This window comes from Oncorhynchus masou, chromosome 19, assembly GCF_036934945.1.
Source record: "Oncorhynchus masou masou isolate Uvic2021 chromosome 19, UVic_Omas_1.1, whole genome shotgun sequence".
Lineage (NCBI taxonomy): Eukaryota > Metazoa > Chordata > Actinopteri > Salmoniformes > Salmonidae > Oncorhynchus > Oncorhynchus masou.
The window spans coordinates 22934988-22956396 of NC_088230.1; the positions used below are offsets into that span (position 1 = coordinate 22934988).

The following is a 21409-nucleotide window of genomic DNA, read 5'->3' on the forward strand; positions in this document are numbered from 1 at the left end:
TGAAAGGCAGCCAAATGAGGTGTTGGCTTTAGGGAAGATCAGTGAGATACACCTGCTGGAGCGCGTGCTACGGGTGGGTGTTGCCATCGTGACCAGTGAACTGAGATAAGGCGGAGCTTTACCGAGCATGGACTTGTAGATGACCTGGAGCCAGTGGGTCTGGCGACGAATATGTAGCGAGGGCCAGCCGACTAGAGCATACAGGTCGCAGTGGTGGGTGGTATAAGGTGCTTTAGTAACAAAACGGATGGCACTGTGATAAACTGCATCCAGTTTGCTGAGTAGAGTGTTGGAAGCTATTTTGTAGATGACATCGCCGAAGTCGAGAATTGGTAGGATAGTCAGTTTTACTAGGGTATGTTTGGCGGCGTGAGTGAAGGAGGCTTTGTTGCGGAATAGAATGCCGACTCTTGATTTGATTTTCGATTGGAGATGTTTGATATGAGTCTGGAAGGAGAGTTTACAGTCTAGCCAGACACCTAGGTACTTATAGATGTCCACATATTCAAGGTCGGAACCATCCAGGGTGGTGATGCTAGTCGGGCGTGCGGGTGCAGGCAGCAAACGGTTGAAAAGCATGCATTTGGTTTTACTAGCGTTTAAGAGCAGTTGGAGGCCACGGAGGGAGTGTTGTATGGCATTGAAGCTCGTTTGGAGGTTAAATAGCACAGTGTCCAAGGACGGGCCGGAAGTATACAGAATGGTGTCATCTGCGTAGAGGTGGATCAGGGAATCACCCGCAGCAAGAGCAACATCATTGATATATACAGAGAAAAGAGTCGGCCCGAGAATTGAACCCTGTGGCACCCCCATGGAGACTGCCAGAGGACCGGACAGCATGCCCTCCGATTTGACACACTGAACTCTGTCTGCAAAGTAGTTGGTGAACCAGGCAAGGCAGTCATCAGAAAAACCGAGGCTACTGAGTCTGCCAATAAGAATATGGTGATTGACAGAGTCGATAGCCTTGGCAAGGTCGATGAAGACGGCTGCACAGTACTGTCTTTTATCGATGGCGGTTATGATATCGTTTAGTACCTTGAGCGTGGCTGAGGTGCACCCGTGACCGGCTCGGAAACCAGATTGCACAACGGAGAAGGTACGGTGGGATTCGAGATGGTCAGTGACCTGTTTGTTGACTTGGCTTTCGAAGACCTTAGATAGGCCGGGCAGGATGGATATAGGTCTGTAACAGTTTGGGTCCAGGGTGTCTCCCCCTTTGAAGAGGGGGATGACTGCAGCAGCTTTCCAATCCTTGGGGATCTCAGACGATGTGAAAGAGAGGTTGAACAGGCTGGTAATAGGGGTTGCGACAATGGCGGCGGATAGTTTCAGAAATAGAGGGTCCAGATTGTCAAGCCCAGCTGATTTGTACGGGTCCAGGTTTTGCAGCTCTTTCAGAACATTTGCTATTTGGATTTGGATAAAGGAGAACATGGAGAGGCTTGGGCGAGTAGCTGCGGGGGGCGGGGCTGTTGGCCGAGGTTGGAGTAGCCAGGCAGAAGGCATGGCCAGCCGTTGAGAAATGCTTGTTGAAGTTTTCGATAATCATGGATTTATCGATGGTGACCGTGTTACCTAGCCTCAGTGCAGTGGGCAGCTGGGAGGAGGTGCTCTTGTTCTCCATGGACTTCGCAGTGTCCCAGAACTTTTTTGAGTTGGAGCTACAGGATGCAAATTTCTGCCTGAAGAAGCTGGCCTTAGCTTTCCTGACTGACTGCGTGTATTGGTTCCTGACATCCATGAACAGTTACTGAAGAGTTCAGTGACCTTCAACATGGCACTTTCATAGGATGCCGCCTTCCCAACAAGTCAGTTCATCTAATTTATGCCCTGCTAGAGCTGCCCCGGTCAACTGTAAGTGCTGTTATTGTGAAGTGGAAAAGTCTAGGAGCAACAATGGCTCAGCCTTGAAGTGGTGGGCCACACAAGCTCACAGAACGGAATCGCTGAGTGCTGAAACACGTAGCGCATAAAAATGGTCTGTCCTTGGTTGTAACACTCACTACCAAGTTCCAAACTGCCTCTGGAAGCAACGTCAGCACAAGAACTGTTCGTCGGGAGCTTCATGAAAGGGGTTTCCCTGGCCGAACAGCCGCACACAAGCCTAAGATCAAAAATGCACACTGGGTGTAAAGCTTGTCGCCATTGAACTCTGGAACAGTGGAAACACATTCTCTGGAGTGATGAATCATGCTTCTCCATCTATCAGTCCGACAGACGAATCTGGGTTCCAGGAGAACTCTACCTGCCCCAATACATAGAGTCAACTGTAAAGTTTGGAGGAGAAATAATGGGCTGGGGCTGTTTTATGGTTTGGGCTAGGCCCCTTAGTCCAGTGAAGGGAAATCTTAACGTTACGGCATACAATAACATTCTAGATGATTCTGTGATTCCAACTTTGTGGCAACAGTTTGTGGAAGGCCTTTCCTGTTTCAGCATGACAATGCTCCTGTGCACGAAGTGAGGTCCATACAGAAATTATTTGTTGAGATTGGTCTGGAAGAACTTGACTGGCCTGCACAGAGCCCTGACCTCAACCCCATCAAACACCTTTGGAATGAATTGGAAGGCTGACTGTGAGCCAGGTCTAATCGCCCAACATCAATGCCCGACCTCACTAATGCTCTTGTTGCTGAATGGAAGAAAGTCCCCGCAGCAATGTTCCAACATCTAGTGGAAAGCCTTCCCAGAGGTGTGGAGGCTGTTATAACTTGTATATAATAGGCTGTTATATCCATATTAATGCCCATGATTTTGGAATGAGGTGTTTGATGAGCAGATGTCCACATACTTTTGGTCATGTAGTCATTATAAATAAGAATTTGCCCTTAACTGACTTGCCTAGTTAAATAAAGGTTAAATAAAACTATAATACAAAATATAATATATATATATATATATATATAACTTTATGGCCCAAAACTTAAAATATACATAATAAGGTAAGAGTGACTCAAATCGTACCGTTTTCATGGAATGACCTCTTTATTGTGAGCAAAAAGTAACCGTTGTTGCGGCAAAAGTGTTATTCAACAAGGCAAATTCAGCGCTTAATTAAGTGTTGCGCTCATGCAGCTCTCTGGTGCTAGAGGGGATATACAGTACTGTTGGGCTTATCCATATGCACGTCGCACTGTAGTTTAGTTCTTTCCAAACAGCTCTTCCGGCAGTCGCTGGTCTCTCTCTGCTGTATCCAACAGCATTTGAAGCAAAAGAAAGAAAGCTAGAACTTCTCCAACATGAGGTAATTTAATTGATGAAAAACGCATGCTGTCTGGCTGCAAATTTAAACAGACGCGTCAGCATACCCAAGCTTTTTTTCTCTTCAACGTTTTGGGACCAGCCTCTATTTGCTTTTTAAGGTCCTGCTTGTAGGTCCTGCTTGCAATTAAAACATTTAAACATCCTGACATTAACAACTTGGACTTTTACAGCTGTGCGTTCAAGGAGGAAGACTGTACACTGTGTACACCACTTTATTCCAAGGGACTGAGTGAGTGCTCAATAAAGACTCACCAATATTTTCCTTTTCTTGCTTTTGCGTAAAGGGAAATTCAAGGCAAGCATGGAAGTTTGTAAAGGTCGTTTACTTGGTATCTCAGTCGCTGTTGCTCATGGATTTTTCTCGGGATCGTTGAACATTTTACTAAAATTTCTCATCACGACTTATAACTTCAACTACCTCACTCTCATCCAGTGCCTCACCAGCACGCTGGCAGCGATTACACTGGAGATACTGAGGAGACTGGGCAAAGTAGACATACCTCCGTTCAGTCTTCAACTCGCCAAAGTCTTCGGAGGTGTTTGTATTCTGTCCACATTACAGTCCACTCTGACACTATGGTCTCTCAGAGGACTGAGTCTACCCATGTATGTCGTTTTTAAACGGTGTCTACCGTTGGTCACCCTAGGCATCGGCGTTTTCGTTCTGAAGAACGGTATCCCGTCAGTGGGGGTCATAACGGCGGTGCTCATCACTACTGGAGGAGCAGCTTTAGCTGGTAAAATTACACTTATTCAAATAACATTAACTTATACTTACACAGTAAGGTAAAGTAGAAACGAAACATCATAATTGATTCTAAATAGCCTATGCATAGGGTGCATACTACGCAGTACGTTTTGATGATCAAACTGCATAACAGCAATAATCTATCCTAGAGTTAATAATATTACAAATACACGAATGGTGTTAGTGTACAAATAAAACAAAAAAAACAAGAGATTACCACCGTTTTTTCTAGAAACGTCCCTTTGGTAAATCCAGATGCAACAGCTACAATGTTGCCTCTACGGTGAGGAAAGTTCAGCTTCATGCTCTGTCCCCTTTAGACCACACATTTAACGCACATCCTATCCATATGGATAGAATGTGTGTTAAAGATGTGGCTCCACACTACTTTTTAATAATGTTCAGAGCATCAGGGCATAGGTTTCACCCCCCCAAAAAACGAATGTAATCACTTTTTTTTTTTTTTACTGTTTTCACCACTGTGTCTGTGTTTACTCAGGATCTGGTGACGTGACGGGTGACACGTTTGGCTACGTGACGGGCGTCCTGGCTGTGATCATCCACGCCTCCTACCTGGTCTTGATCCAGAAGACCAGCACAGACAGTGAATATGGTCCCCTCACGGCCCAGTACTCCATCGCCATCATGGCCTCCCCAGTTCTCTTAATCTGCTCCATTGTCAGCATGGACTCCATCAACATGTGGAGCTACACGGGCTGGAGTAACCCCTTCATCTCAGGCATCTTCTCCCTCTGCATAGTCATCGGCTGTGCCATGAACTTCACTACGCTGCAATGTACCTACATCAACTCGGCCGTCACCACCAGCTTTGTGGGAGTGGTGAAGAGCATCGCCACCATCACAGTGGGCATGGTGGCCTTCAGCGACGTGGAGCCCACCAGCCTGTTTGTTGCCGGTGTTGTGGTCAACACTGTGGGCTCCATCACCTACTGCATCGTCAAGTACTTTGAGACCAGGAGGAAGACCCTCTACCAGGACCTAGAGGAGCAAAGCAAGGACGAGAGTCTGCCTGGACAAACTTACATTGAGAAGAAGCCTCCCAACGGAGACCTGGAGCCCTTGCCCAATGGTCACGGATGGTCCGATGAAGGATCGATTGAACAGGTCCCCACACAGGACCACCTCCTCAATGATCAGAGCCTCAGTGACTACCCACTTCCAGACACCAGCAACAGCATGGGGTCTGTAGAACTCCAGAGAGAGGCCTTTCATAACGAGAATCGGGCCAACCAGGCCAACCAGTCTGTGAGTGACAGTTACCTAAGGGTGTGTAGGTCCATCCGTAACCTGCAGTTCTTGAACAACGACACCTTAATAGATAATATGGAGGTGCAGAGCCCTTAATGGGGAATCACTCTAATTTCAAACGGTGCATGTTTTGTCAGTCTTTTCTGTTTGTATGTTTTTTCTGTTATTTGTAAGACTGGTTGGACATTGGGCACTGATTTAATGTTTAGAGATCTGTATTTTTCTCATGAACATGCGCTTATGGAAGCAGCAAAGTATTTTTGAGAAGATGGAGTGTTTATATGAATTGGAAAAAATATACTGACTATTTATAAAAGCATTTATGTTTAAATGTTTTATATGGATTTATCAGTCATATTAATAACAGGTAAATTGTTATTAATTGATTGATGGTAAATTGCTAAAACTAGGGGTCAAAGACATCTGATACCATAATAATGGAATACCTCCCAACAACTATTTTGCTGTATGGTAAACAAAATGAATTGTCTGTGTGACAGTGCATCGGGTATGGTTGATATGTATTTACATGTTATAAAAAGATTAATACCAGTTTTTGTTTGAATCATTTTATTTTCACAAAATGTTACTGCCTGTCCAGATTCTGTAAAGTCCATGAATTGTGATATTTGGCAAGTGAAGAGCAATAGAAACTTCCATTTGCATGTACAATGCAAAATACATTTAAATGTTTTTATGAAACTCTTCCACTGTGATGTTGGCCTCTTCTTTACGATAAATCCATTACATTGAAATCCATGGTAAATGTTTTAGCCAAATTGCCTTTCCATTGTGAAATCTTTTTGACTTACCAACAATAGATAACTGTTTTGGTAAGGTTCACTTAACATCAACACAATATAGGCGTACTGAACATTTCTCCCTGGGGCAGATAGATATGAGGTAATTGTATTTGTGAGGAGATCATTATCATTAGAGCATATAGATCCTCAATGTCAACATTAGATTGGAAAGAGACTAGAGAATGACTTCCATCCTACGGAACACATCACTTCTCTTACCGGGTCATTAGTCAAAGTACACCACAACAATTCCCTCAGAGAAAGTCTCAAAACAGCTATTTCACATCACACCCAAGGAGGATGCCTGTGTCAGGATTAAAGTAATACTGCACACGTAGCTGTAAAGTAATGCATTCTCCAGTATGTCTTAGAACCCCTCCTTATCTAAACGTATGCAGTGAGAGTATGTCCTTCCAGAGTACCTGCAGGGAGAGGAGAAGGAGAAGTGTGAGGAATTGGTCCCCTCATCAACCAGAAAGAGAGAGGCCTGCAGTCAGCACATTAGTTGCAGGAAAATCCCAAAGTGCCTTTGAAATGCTCCATTGGGACTCTTGAAGTACAGATAAACCAGGAACTCTGAGAGCTGATAACAGAGGACTTCAAGAAACTGGAACAGAAAAAAATTCATCTTTGTAAAGGAAAAGGAGGGGGGGTTCAGTCAAGGGGGTTCAGTCAAATGGCCAGGAAAGGAAACACCATGCCTGAATGGTTTTTAAATTAAACAATATTCAAGATTGGCTCTTATGCTGCATTCCGAAATTATATTTTCAATTATGCTGTTATCCGGGCATTCTTTCTGTAGACCACTGATTGTGGGATATTTAAACACCTCATTAACCATATCTGCATGGATGCTCCTAACTCTGTACAATCCATACCATGCAGCTACACTTTCTCATTTTGGCCTGCCCATCAACGCAGCCTCTTCCTAATCCTCATCTATGTGATAAGGAAACTACTTTAATGAAATGTAATCTGTTTTTCCATTTTCCATTTTTGCTACCACTTACAGGTCCTTCAGAAAGTATTCACACCCTTTACTTATTCCACATTTTGATGTGTTACAGCCCGAATTCAAAAATTATTTTAAAAAATGTAACTTTTTTTTGTGCTAATTTATTGAAAATAAAATACAGAAAAATCTAATTTCCATGACAATTCACACCCCTGAGTCATTACTTTGTAAAATCACCTTTGGCAGCGATTACAGCTGTGAGTCTTTCTGGGTGAGTCTCTAAGAGTTTTGCACACCTGGATTATACAACATTTGCAAGTTATTATTTTCAAAATTCTTCGAGCTCTGTCAAGTTTTTTTTTTTTTTTTTTACCTTTACCTCCCTTTTCTCATGTCATTTGCTCACATCGTATATAGACTTGTTTATACTGTATTATTGACTGTATGTTTGTTAAACTCCATGTGAAACTCTGTGTCGTTGTATGTGTCAAACTGCTTTGCTTTATCTTGGCCAGGTCGCAATTGTAAATGAGAACTTGTTCTCAACTTGCCTACCTGGTTAAATAAAGGTAAAATTTATAAAATTAAAATAAAAAGTTGGTTCAAATCAAATCTGATTCGTCACATACACATGGTTAACAGATATTAATGCGAGTGTAGCGAAATGCTTGTGCGTCTAGTTCCAACAGTGCAGTAATATCTAACAAGTAATCTAACAATTCCACAACTACCTAATACACATAAATCTAAGTAAAGGGATGGAATAAGAATATGTACATATACAGTGGGGCAAAAATCTTTGGAGGGAGTTGAAAGTCAGTGTTGCCCAGCAACAGCCCCAAAACATCACTGCTCTAGAGGAGATCTGCATGGAGAAATGGGCCAAAATACCAGCAACAGTGTGTGAAAACCTTGTGAAGACTTACAGAAAACGTTTGACCTCTGTCATTGCCAACAGAGGGTATATGACAAAGTATTGAGATAAACTTTTGTTATTGACCAAATACTTATTTTCCACCATAATTTGCAAATAAATTCATTAAAAATCCTACAATGTGATTTTCTGGATTTTTTTTCTAATTTTGTCTGTCATAGTTGAAGTGTACCGATGATGAAAATTACAGGCCTCTCTCATCTTTTTAAGTGGGAAAGCTTGCACAATTGGTGGCTGACTAAATACTTTTTTGCCCCACTGTAAATATATGGATTAGTGATGACAAAGCGACATAGGCAAGATGCAATAGATGGTATAGAATAGTGTATACAGTTGAAGTCGGAAGTTCACATACACTTACGTTGGAGTCATTGAAACTCATTTTTCAACCACTCTACACATTTCTTGTTAACAAACTATAGTTTTGGCAAGTCGGTTAGGACATCTACTTTGTGCATGACACAAGTAATTTTTCCAAACATTGTTTACGGACAGATTATTTCACTTATAATTCAATGTATCACAATTCCAGTGGGTCAGAAGATTACATACACCAAGTTGACTGTGCCTTTAAACAGGAAACAGGAAAATTCCAGAAAATGATGTCATGGCTTTAGAAGCTTCTGAGTCAATTGGAGGTGTACCTGTGGATGTATTTTAAGGCCATACCTTCAAACTCAGTGTCTCTTTGCTTGACATCATGGGGAAATCAAATTAAATCAGCCAAGACCTCACAAACAAAATGGTACAATTTTTTCAGTTTTTGATTTGTTAAAAAAGTTTGAAATATTCAATAAATGTCGTTCCACTTCATGATTGTGTCCCACTTGTTGTTGATTCTTCACAAAAAAATACAGTTTTATATCTTTATGTTTGAAGCCTGACATGTGGCAAAAGGTCGAAAAGTTCAAGGGGGCCCAATAATTTCGCAAGGCACTGTATGTTTGGAGGAAAAAGGTGGAGGCTTGCAAGCCGAAGAACACAATCCCAACCGTGAAGCACGGGGGTGGCAACATCATGTTGTGAGGGTGCTTTGCTGCAGGAGGGACTGGTGCAATTCACAAAATAAATGGCATCATGAGGACGGAAAATTATGTGGATATATAGACGCAACATCTCAAGACATCAGTCAGGAAGTTAAAACTTGGTCGCAAATGGATCTTACAAATGGACAATGACCCCAAGCATAATTCCAAAGTTAAGCAAAATGGCTTAAGGACAACAAAGTCATCACAAAGCCCTGACCTCCATCCCATAGAAAATGTGGGGGTAGACCTGAAAAAGCATGTGCGAGCAAGGAGGCCTTACAACCCTGACTCAGTTACACCAGCTCTGTCAGGAGAAATGGGCTAAAATCCACCCAACTTGTTGTGGAAAGCTTGTAGAAGGCTTCTCAAAATGTTTGACCCTAGTTAAACAATTTAAAGGCAATGCTATCAAATACCAATTGAGTGCATGTGAACTTCTGACCCACTAGGAATGTGCTGAAATAAATTAAAGCTGAAATAAATCATTCTCTCTACTATTATTCTGACATTTCACATTCTTTAAATAAAGTGGTGATCCTAACTGACCTAAGATAGGGAATTTTTATTAGGATTAAATGTTGTAGTCTCTTATGGTCAATCTTCCAATGATATGCCTACAAATACGTCACAATACTGCAGACACCTTGGGGAAACGATAGATAGGGCAGGCTCATTCCTGTCGCATTCACAGCCATATAAGGAGACAATGAAAAACAGAGCCTCAAAAATCCTGCTCATTTCCTGGTTGCAGTTTCATCTTGGTTTTGCTCCTGTTCTGGGGCACTCGCAGACAATATCTTTGCAGTTCTGGAAACTTCAGAGTGTTTTCTTTCCAAAGCTATCAATTATATGCATAGTCGAGCATCTTTTTGTGACAAAATATCTTGTTTAAAACGGGAACGTTTTTCATCCAAAAATGAAATACTGCCCCAGAGTTTATATGTAAACTTCCGACTTCAACTGTACATATGAGATGAGTAATGCAAGATATGTAAACATTATTAAAGTGTCATTATTAAAGTGACTAGAGATCCATTTATTAAGTGGCCAATGATTTCGAGTCTGTATGTTGGCAGCTGCATCTCTGTGTCAGAGATGACTGTTGGCAGTCTGATGGCCTTGAGATAGAAGCTGTTTTTCAGCATCTCGGTCCCAGCTTTAATGCAACTGTACTGACCTGACCTTCTGGATGTTAGTGGGGTGAACAGGCAGCGGCTTGTGTGGTTGTTGTCCTTGATTATCTTTTTGGCCTTCCTGTGACATCGGGTGCTGTATGTGTCCTGGACTGCAGGTTGTACCAGGCGGTGATACAGCCCGACTGGATGCTCTCAATTGTGCATCTGTAAAAGTTTGTGAGGATTTTAGGTGACAAGCGAAATTTCTTCAGCTTCCTGAGGTAGAAGGCTGTTGCACCTTCTTCACCACACTGTCTGTGTGGGTGGACCATTTCAGTTTGTCTGTGATGTACACGCCGAGGAACTTAAAACTTTCCATCTTCACCACTGATATCCTGTCGATGTGGATCGGGGGTGCTCCCTCTACTGTTTCCTGAAGTCCACGATCATCTCCATTGTTTTGTTGACGTTGAGTGAGAGGTTGTTGTCATGACACCACACTCCGAGTGCCCTCACCTCCTCCCAGTAGGCTGTGTCATCGTTGTTGGTAATCAAGCCCACTACTGTTGTCTCGTCTGCAAACTTGATGATTTTGTTGGAGGCTTGCATGGTCATGCAGTCATGGGTGAACAGGGAGTAAAGGAGGGTCTGAGCATGCACCCTTGTGGGGCCCCAGTGTTGAGGATCAGCGAAGAAGAGATGTTGTTTCCTACCGTCACCACCTGGGGGCGGCCCATCAGAAAGTCCAAGACCCAATTGCACAGGGTGGGGTTGAGACCCAGGGCCTCAAGCTTAATGATGAGCTTGGAGGGTACTATGGTGTTGAATGCTGAGCTGTAGTCAATGAACAGCATTCTTATTTGAGTCAGATGCTAATTTATTTTAATATCGCTGAGCTTTTGGTCAATCAACGTACAAGTGGGACACAACTGATTACCAGTCTACAAGTAGACATTTTAGGACCCCACGAAACAACATAAACCAACAGAGGGAAGCCATCCCCACCACCAATCGGACAGTGACTTCCCAAGTGACTCAGATCCCAATCAGAGCGGCTATTACCACCAAGACCTTGGACACCAGCGATCAAACGGCAGACGGGGCATAGGAAGATGAGGAGTGGCAAGAGGAAACCACGCTCCCAGGAACAGGCCCCGTACCCGCCAACCGGCTAGGATGCTGTAATTAATCTGATGAGGTATTTATCACACATCAGGTGTCCACCTTAAATAAACGCCTCTATTTTGTCTCCACATGTGAAACTAACTCTTTTGAACTAAAGACCGATATTTTTAGCTTTAAAAAAATCTAACTTACGGTTGAAGTCAGAAGTTTACATACACGTAGCCAAATACATTTAAACTCAGTTTTTCGTGACATTTAATCCTAGAAACGTAAAAATAATTGTAGAGAGAAGTATTTATTTCAGCTTTTATTTCTTTCAGCACATTCCCAGTGGGTCAGAAGTTTACATACACTCAATTAGTATTTGGCAGCATTGCCTTTAAATTGTTTAACTTGGGTCAAACATTTTGAGAAGCCTTCCACAAGCTTCCCAGTTCAGTTCTGCCCACAAATCTTCTATAGGATTGAGGTCAGGGCTTTGTGATGGCCACTCTAATACCTTGACTTTGTTGTCCTGAAGCCATTTTGCTTAACCTTGGAAGTATGCTTGGGGTCATTGTCCATTTGGTAGATCCATTTGCGACCTAGATTTAACTTCCCGACTGATATCTTGAGATGTTGCTTCAATATATCCACATATTTTTCTTTCTTCATGATGCCATTTATTTTGTGAAGTGCACCAGTCCCTCCTGCAGCAAGGCACCCCCACAACATGATGCTGCACACCCCCATGTTTCACGGTTGGGATGGTGTTCTTCGGCTTGCAAGTCTCCCCCTTTTCCTCCAAACATAATAGTGGTCATTATTGCCAAACAGCTCTATTTTTGTTTCATCAGACCAGAGGACATTTCTCCAAAAAGTATGATCCTTGTCCCCATGTACCGTAGTCTGGCTTTTTTATGGCGGTTCTGGAGCAGTGGCTTCTTCCTTGCTGAGCTGCCTTTCAGGTTATGTCGATTTAGGACTCTTTTTATTGTGGATATCGACACTCTTGTACCTGTTTCCTCCAGCATCTTCACAAGGTCCTTTGCTGTTGTTCTGGGATTGATTTGCACTTTTCGCACCAAAGTACGTTCATCTCTAGGAGAGAGAACGCATCTCCTTCCTTGACGGCTGCGTGGTCCCATGGTGTTTATACTTGCGTACTATTGTTTGTACAGATGAACGTGGTACCTTCAGACATTTGGAAATTTCTCCCAAGGATGAACCAGACTTGTGGAGGTCTACAATCTTTTTCTGAGGTCTTCACTGATTTCATTTGATTTTCCCATGATGTCAATCAAAGAGACACTGAGTTTGAAGGTATGGCCTTGAAATACATCCACAGGTACACTTTCAATTGACTCCAATTATGCCTATCAGAAGCTTCTAAAGCCATGACATCATTTTCTGGAATTTTCCAAGCTGTTTAAAGGCACAGTCAACTTAGTGTATAAAAACTTCTGTCACACTGGAATTGTGACACAGTGAATTTTAAGTGAAATAATCTGGTTGTAAACAATTTTTGGAAAAATGACTTGTGTCATGCACAAAGTAGATGTCCTAACCGACTTGCCAAAACTATAGTTTATTAACCAGAAATGTGTGGAGTGGTTGAATTTTTTTTTTATGATTCCAACCGAAGTGTATGTAAACTTCCGACTTCAACTGTAGGTATTGTAAAGTGGCTGTTCCAATGATGTCAGAAGGTGAATTCACCAATTTGTAAGTCGCTCTGGATAAGAGCGTCTGCTAAATGACTTAAATGTAAATGTAAATGTATATTTGGCAAATCTATTTACTCCAATGATACACAAAGCCCAGTATGCCTGTGTTCAAACACACATTATGTTACATTATATCCTTTTTCTAAAATTGATTCAATAGTTTTTTCCCCTCTACACACAATACCCCATAATTACAATGTATATATATATAATTCATAATTAACAAAAAACTGAAATATGACATTTACATAGGCATTCAGACCCTTTACTCGCAGCCTTGCTTCTTCTTAGGTATAACGCTACAAGCTTGGCACACCTGTATTTGGCGAGGTTCTCTCATTCTTCTCTGCAGATCCTCTCAAGCTCTGTCAGGTTTGATGGGGAGCATCGCTGCACAGCTATTTTCAGGTCTCTACAGAGATGTTTGATCGGGTTCAAGTCCGGGCTCCGGCTAGGCCACTCAAAGACATTCAGAGATTTGTCCCGAAACCACTCCAACCATTGTCTTGACTGTGTGCATAGGGTCATTGTCCTTCGCCCCAGTCTGAGGTCCGGAGCGCTCTGGAGCAGGTTTTCATTGAGGATCTCTCTGTACTTTTCCTTTTTCATCTTTCCATCAATCCTGACTAGTCTCCCAGTCCCTGACGCTGAAAAAGAGTTCAGTCTCAAATAATCTTGTTTCTCATGGTCTGAGAGTCCTTTAGGTGACTCTTGGCAAACTCCAAGCGGGCTGTCATGTGCCTTTTACTGAGGAGTGGCTTCGATCTGGGCACTCTTCCATAAAGGCCTGATTGGTGGAGTGCTGAGATTGTTGTCCTTCTGGAAGGTTCTCCCATCTCCACAGAGGAACTCTGGAGCTCTGTCAGAGTGACCATCGGGATTGCTCTAGGAAGAGTCTGGGTGGGTCCAAACTTATTCAACTTAAGAATGATGGAGGCCACTGTGTTCTTGGGGACCTTCAATGCTGCAGAAATGTTTAGGTACTCTTTCCCAGATCTGTGCCTCGACACAATCCTGTTTCGGAGCTCTACGGACAATTCCTTCGACTTCATGGCTTGGTTTTTGCTTTGACATGCACTGTCAAATGTGGGACCTTATATAGACAGGCATGTATCTTTCCAAATCATGTTCAATCAATTGAATTTACCACAGGTGGACTCCAATCAAGATTTAGAAACATCTCAAGGATGATCAATGTTAACAAGATGCACCCGAGCTCAATTTCGAGTCTCATAGCAAAGGGTCTCAATACTCATGTAAATAAGGTATTCTTTTTTATAATTTTTGTATTTGCAAAAATGTCTATTAACCTGTTTTGACTTTGTCATTATGGGGTATTGTTTGTAGATTAATGAGGAGCATTCTTTATTTAATCTATTTTAGAATAAGGCTGTAACAAAATGTGGAAAAAGGGAAGGAGTCCGATTGCAATTTATGTATATTCTATTTTGAGCAGTTTATCTGTGATGAGACCAGGAACCCTTACTTCTCCAAAATTCTCTAATGGTTCAGGTATATATTTATATTCCCTGTGTGTGTATTGGCCCTGAACAACAACTCCATGAATTCACAACCTTTTTGAACAGTATGAACACTGACCTGAAGTTCTCTATTGAATGACCATAAATAAGCGGATCCATTTCTTGGACATGTGGATAGAGGTTGCTAATGGGGAACTTATCACCACTCTATATCAGAAAGAGACTAACAGAAACACTTTTCTCCTAGCAAGTAGCGCTCATCCTAGTGCCCTAAAAAGAGGGTTGCACAAGAGCCAGTTCTAAAGGCTCAGACGTGTGTTATTCGACAGAGGACTTTATTGATAAAGATGTCAACATAAAACAATATTTTCTGGACAGGGGTTACTCCACCCAATGTGTGGAAGAAGCATACCAAATTGTGCTCTCTAAATCTCGCCAGGATATACCTTTTTTTTATTGTTGTTGAAAACTTCTAAGGCGTTATCTGATACTTGCATGACTACATTCACCCCCAAAGCCTTTATGATTAGAAACATAGTGATGAAGCACTGGCGTATGCTCACCTCAGACGCGGCACTCAGCCAGGAATTAAAGAAGCTCCCCTTATTTGTTTACAAATGGGGCCCCAATCTTCGCAGCAAACTAGTCTGAGCCAGCCTCAGCACAGATTCTAAACAAACCCTCCTTACTCCCCTGAGAGATGGAAACAGACCCTGTGACAATTGTGCTCAGTGAAGCAACACCAACTAAAAACACCCTCGGTGTCGAAACAGATAGTGTTAAAGGTGTGATCACAAGCACCACCAAAACATTTGATTTGCATCTTATGCTGTGTTTGTGACAACATGTACATGGGCAAGACTAAATGAATGGTGAATAATGATGAGTGAGATAGTTACAGACAAATGTGTCTTGGGGGTATGATATCTGTAACTTTCTCACTCATCATTATTCCTGATTCATTCAGGACTATCCGTAATCATGGTAGCATCCACGTTGATGTAGAAGTGTTTTTGAAGCATATTCTATTCTTATTTACAATAAAAGTGACTCCAAAATGGCACAATACATTATTTACCATTAATTTCTATTGGGCACAAAATAATATGAAATAACCGAAACAAACAGCAAATGCATCCAACACGTTTGTAGAGTCACACGATTGATGTAATCATTGGGTGCTAGGAACATGGACCAAATGCTAAACTTTTGACTACTTTAATACATATATAAGTACATTTGTCCCAATACTTTTGGTCCCCTAAAATGGGGGAACTATGTACAAAAAGTGCTAGAATTTCTAAACGGTTCACCCAATATGGAGCAGGAAAATACCCTCAAATTAAACCAGCAAGACAGCAAAGTTGGCTAAAAACAAAAGTGATGTAAATAAGCACGTGTTGTAATGAGTAGGATTCTATGTTTTTACATGCAAAAGTTATTGCTTTTGATAAAAACGCTTTATCTGCCTTCCCTCCCCACTTTTGACGGATGATGTGAAGGACCATAGCCCGGTGTGCCCCAGGGCAGATGTTCTACTTGCCATGCTGTGCACAGTCAAAATACAATTACATGCTTGCTAACTTAGTTAGCTACGTGACTAATTGGTAGTCGGTAGTCACTTAGGCAGGGTACCTTGGTTTTCTTGGGCTCAGGGATTATGGTGGTCTGCTTGAAACATGTTGGTATTACAGACTCGGTCAGGGACAGGTTGAAAATGTCAGTGAAGACACTTGCCAGTTGGTTAGAGCATGCTCGGATTACACATCCTGGTAAACCGTCTGGCCCTGTGGCCCTATGAATGACCTGTTTAATTGGCTACGTAGAGCGTGATCACACAGTCGTCCCGAACAGCTGATGCTCTCATGAATCTCGTACTCTGCGTTGTGTATTTATCTTCTAAATATTCTTACTGTAATGTTCTCTAGTTGCACCAAGATTGGCTCAGTTTTGTTTCACTCATGGGGACACTACGTCACAGCAAAATCTACATGGGAGAGCTAGAAAGGTCAAGCCCCATGGGTGCTGCCATAGATTTACACTAGAAGTGCCCATCCAAGAAGGCTCAAGGTCATTGGTCACAGATAAAATTACATCAAATCATGTCATATATACCGCAGCTTTGATTGGACTGATCATGTTAACATCATACTTTCAAAATCTTGGCTAGCAATCTAGACAATCAGTCATCTTCATGAATTAAGTTTACAATATACTGGCAAATCATTTTTCAATCCTTGTCATATGAAGAGAAATTATAGATAGAACGTATCGGCCCATCGGCCATTAGAAATAACATAACAAATTGGAAATTGCAATTTTAACAATGAGTGGTTGGGAAGGAATCTGTGGCTAATTGCAAGCATTGCAAAGCAATCACTAGTCTGCTATTCACTAGCCTGCTATATCTACTGCAGCCCTTATCCTCCACATACAACACCCGTTCTGCCAGTCACATTCTGTTAAAGGTCCCAAAAGCACACACATCCCTGGGTTGCTCTATTTTTCAGTTCGCTGCAGCTAGCGCCTGGAACGAGGTGCAACAAACACTCAAACTGGGCAGTTTTACCTCAATCTCTTCATTCAAAGACTCAATCATGGACACTCTTAATGACAGTTGTGGCTGCTTTGCGTGATGTATTGTTTTCTCTACCTTCTTGCCCTTTGTGTTGTTGTCTGTGTCCAATAATGTTTGTACCATGTTTTGTGCTGCTACCATGTTGTGTTGCTACCATGTTGTTGTCATGTTGTGTTGCTATCATGCTGTGTTGTCATGTGTTGTTGCCTTGCTACGTTGTTGTCTTAGGTCTCTCTTTATGTAGTGTTGTGTTGTCTCTCTTGTCTTGATGTGTGTTTTGTCCTATATTTATTTTTTATTTTGTTCTTTTTAATCCCAGCCTCCATCCCGGCAGGAGGCCTCTTACCTTTTGGTAGGCCGTCATTGTAAATAAGAATTTGTTCTTAACTAGTTAAATAAGGGTTCAATAAAATAAATAAATAAATATTCAGTGGAGAGGATGTGTGGTCCAAGTCTGGGATTAAGGGTATCTTTTCCAAGCTTAAAAGGATAAACATTCACGTGCAACACCATGGGCTAGAAAAGGTTGCATTCATTGGCCATGCTGTCAATCCAGCATGACTTCTGCCTCTTTCAAAACAACTGGGAAATGGGAAATGGGAAAACTCAGACTTCAGTGAGTTCAAGACAACTGAGAACTCTGAAAAAACTAGCTCTGACTGGGAAGATGCGTTTTGAATTGTCATCCAACTCAGAATTCCTGGCGGAAACTCTGGCCTCTTTCTGGATCTCTGACCTGAAGATCACTGACTTCATGATTCAATCTTGTTTTTTGTAATATATATGCCTTGGAGATATGTGTACTGTAGCTAAGAAAGTAATACTAAGTGTATGTTGTGTAGTAAGCTGATAATTGCCAATGTGCCTCACCCTAACAATTTGGTACCTTTCCCCCACATAACTTAGCCTACTGTTCTGACTTGGTGGTGCACATGTAGCAAATAGTCTGTTTTAGATAAATGTCATCATCGAATATTGTAAGAGCTTCCATTGTCTACTTATATGCCCTCTTTAGTCATTCTTATAGTTCTGATTTAGTGTACAGAGAGAATGCTGTAAGAACGGCCCATGTTCTGAATTCTGTCCATGTACATTTCAAAAGTGCTGAATGAATAGTCATATTATAGTCATATGAATAGTCATATTAATGTCATAATAGAATTTACAGATTGCCTCTTATCCACTCATCGTTCCTTTATGCCATATTTTATACATCTCAATTGTCAGTAGAAACCACATGTGTTAAAGCAAGTCAGCTGAATGAACTGTTTCGCTGCCAGACAAGGCTCTGTTGATAGCCAGGTGTAGCGGTGGAAAGGATTCACTCCATGGTGCTGAAAAGAAAGCTCTGCTGTTGGGACAGCTTTAGATAGGTCCTAATAGTTTGTGGGCATTGTTTGTCACTGTAATTGTACAAGTAATGTATTGTTTAGTGTTGAATTGTGTAGAGGCTTTGCTGGCATGCATCAAAAACAAAGTTTTTTACTTTGTCCCACCAAGATCTCCGCTGGTGCTACCACACCTGATTCTACTACTCAGCTGTTCATCAAGACCTCAGCTGTTCATCAAGACCATGAATAGTAGAATCAGGTGTTGTAGAACTGAGGTTGAACAAAAAAGCCTGCATACAGTGAATGTGGAAAGTATTCAGACCCCTTCACCTTTTCCACATTTTGTTACGTTACAGCCTTATTCTAAAATGGATCAAATAAAAAATTTCCTCATCAATCTACACATAATACCCCATAATGACAAAGCAAAAAGTGTTGTTTTTTATTTTATTTTTTGCAAATAAAGAAACTAAAAATGTAAAGGTCCTAATCCAGGCACTTGTCATCTCCCGTCTGGATTACTGCAACTGCTGTTGGCTGGGCTCCCTGCCTGTGCCATTAAACCCCTACAACTCATCCAGAACGCCGCAGCCCGTCTGGTGTTCAACCTTCCCAAGTTCTCTCACGTCACCCCGCTCCTCCGCTCTCTCCACTGGCTTCCAGTTGAAGCTCGCATCCGCTACAAGACCATGGTGCTTGCCTACGGAGCTGTGAGGGGAACGGCACCGCAGTACCTCCAGGCTCTGATCAGGCCCTACACCCAAACAAGGGCACTGCGTTCATCCACCTCTGGCCTGCTCGCCTCCCTACCACTGAGGAAGTACAGTTCCCGCTCAGCCCAGTCAAAACTGTTCGCTGCTCTGGCCCCCCAATGGTGGAACAAACTCCCTCACGACGCCAGGACAGCGGAGTCAATCACCACCTTCCGGAGACACCTGAAACCCCACCTCTTTAAGGAATACCTAGGACAGGATAAAGTAATCCTTCTCACCCCCCCTTAAATGATTTAGATGCACTATTGTAAAGTGGCTGTTCCACTGGATGTCATAAGGTGAATTCACCAATTTGTAAGTCGCTCTGGATAAGAGCGTCTGCCAAATGACTTAAATGTAATGTAAATGTAATGTAAAAATATCTTACTCACATTAGTATTTAGGCCTATGAGACTGGAAATTGAGCTCATTGAGATGTTTTGACAACTTGTTTGGAATCCACCAGTGGTAAATGCAATAGATTGGACATGATTTGTAAAGGCACAAACCTGTCTACATAAGGCCCCAAAGTCGATAGTGTGTGTCAGAGCAAAAACCAAGCCATGAGGTCGAAGGAATTGTCTGTCGAGTTCAGAGATAGGATTTTGTCGAGGCACAGATCCGGGGAAGGGTAGCAAAAAATGTCTGCAGCATTGAAGGTCCCCAAGAACACAGTGGGATGCATCATTCTTAAGTGAAAGAAGTTTGGAACCACCAAGAATCTTCCGTCCAAACTGAGCAATCGAGGGAGAAGGGCGCTGGTCAGGAAGGTGACCAAGAACCCGATGGTCACTGACAGAGCTCCAGAGTTCCTCTGTGGAGATGGTAGAACCTTCCAGAAGGACAACCATCTCTGCAGCACTCCATCTATCAGGCCTTTATGGTAGAGTGGCCAGAAGGAAGCCACTCTTCAGTAAAAGGCACTTGAAAGCCTGCTTGGAGTTTACAAAAAAGGCAACTAAAGGACTCTCAGACCATGAGAAACAAGATTCTCTGGTCTGATGAAACCAAGATTGAACTCTTTCGCCTGAATGCCAAGCGTCACGTCACATCTGGAGAAAACCTGGCACCATCCCTACAATGAAGCATGGTGGTGGAAGCATCATGCTATGGGGATGTTTTTCAGCGGCAGGGACCGGGAGACTAGTCAGGATTGAGGGGAAGATGAACGGTGCAAAGTACAGAGAGATCCTTGATGAAAACCTGCTCCAGAGCGCTCAGGACCTCAGACTGGGGCGAAGGTTCACCTTCCAACAGGACAATGAGCCTAAGCACACAGCCAAGACAACACAGGAGTGGCATCGGGACAAGTGGCCCAGCCAGAGCCCGGACTTGAACCTGATCGAACATCTCTGTAGAGACCTGAAAATAGCTGTGCAGCGACGCTCCCCATCCTACCTGATATAGCTTGAGAGGATCTGTCGAGAAGAATGGAAGAAACTCCCCAAATACAGGTGTGCCAAGCTTGCAGAGTCATACCCAATAAGAAGCAAGGCTGTAATCGCTGCCAAAGGTGCTTCAACAAAGTACTGAGTAAAGGATCTGAATACTTGTGTAAATATGATATTTCAGTTCGTTTTTGCTTTGTCAAATCAAATCAAATTTTATTTGTCACATACACATGGTTAGCAGATGTTAAAGCGAGTGTAGCGAAATGCTTGTGCTTTTCGTTCCGACAATGCAGTAGTAATCAACGAGTATTCTAACCTAATACAACGAGTATTCTAACCTAACAAACTGCTACCTTATACACACAAGTGTAAAGGGATAAAGAATATGTACCTAAAGATATATGAATGAGTGATGGTACAGAACAGCATAGGCAAGATGCAGTAGATGGTATCGAGTACAGTATATACATATGCGATGAGTAATGTAGGGTATGTAAACATAAAAGTGCCATAGTTTAAAGTGGCTAGTGATACATGTATTACATAAAGATAGCAAGATGCAGTAGATGGAGAGAGTACAGTATATACATATGAGATGAGTAATGTAGGGTATGTAAACATTATATTAAGTGGCATTGTTTAAAGTGACGAGTGATACATTTTTTTACATCAATTTCCATTATTAAAGTGTCTGGAGCTGAGTCAGTATGTTGACAGCAGCTACTCAATGTTAATGGTGGCTGTTTAACAGTCTGATGGCCTTGAGATAGAAGCTGTTTTTCAGTCTCTCGGTCCCTGCTTTGATGCACCTGTACTGATCTCGCCTTCTGGATGATAGCGGGGTGAACAGGCAGTGGCTCGGGTGGTTGTTGTCCATGATGATCTTTATGGCCTTCCTGTGACATTGGGTGGTGTAGGTGTCCTGG

At 42.3% G+C, this 21409-nt stretch overlaps 1 protein-coding gene across 1 annotated transcript; it reads left to right on the top strand.

Moving 5' to 3' along the window:
- The first annotated feature begins 3568 nt into the window (after window positions 1-3568).
- Window positions 3569-5380, top strand: LOC135505570 (solute carrier family 35 member D3-like). Its single transcript, XM_064924637.1, has 2 exons — window positions 3569-4004; window positions 4515-5380. Exons 1-2 carry the CDS (start codon window positions 3569-3571, stop codon window positions 5378-5380), a joined length of 1302 nt encoding a protein of 433 aa, XP_064780709.1.
- The last annotated feature ends 16029 nt before the right edge of the window (window positions 5381-21409 follow it).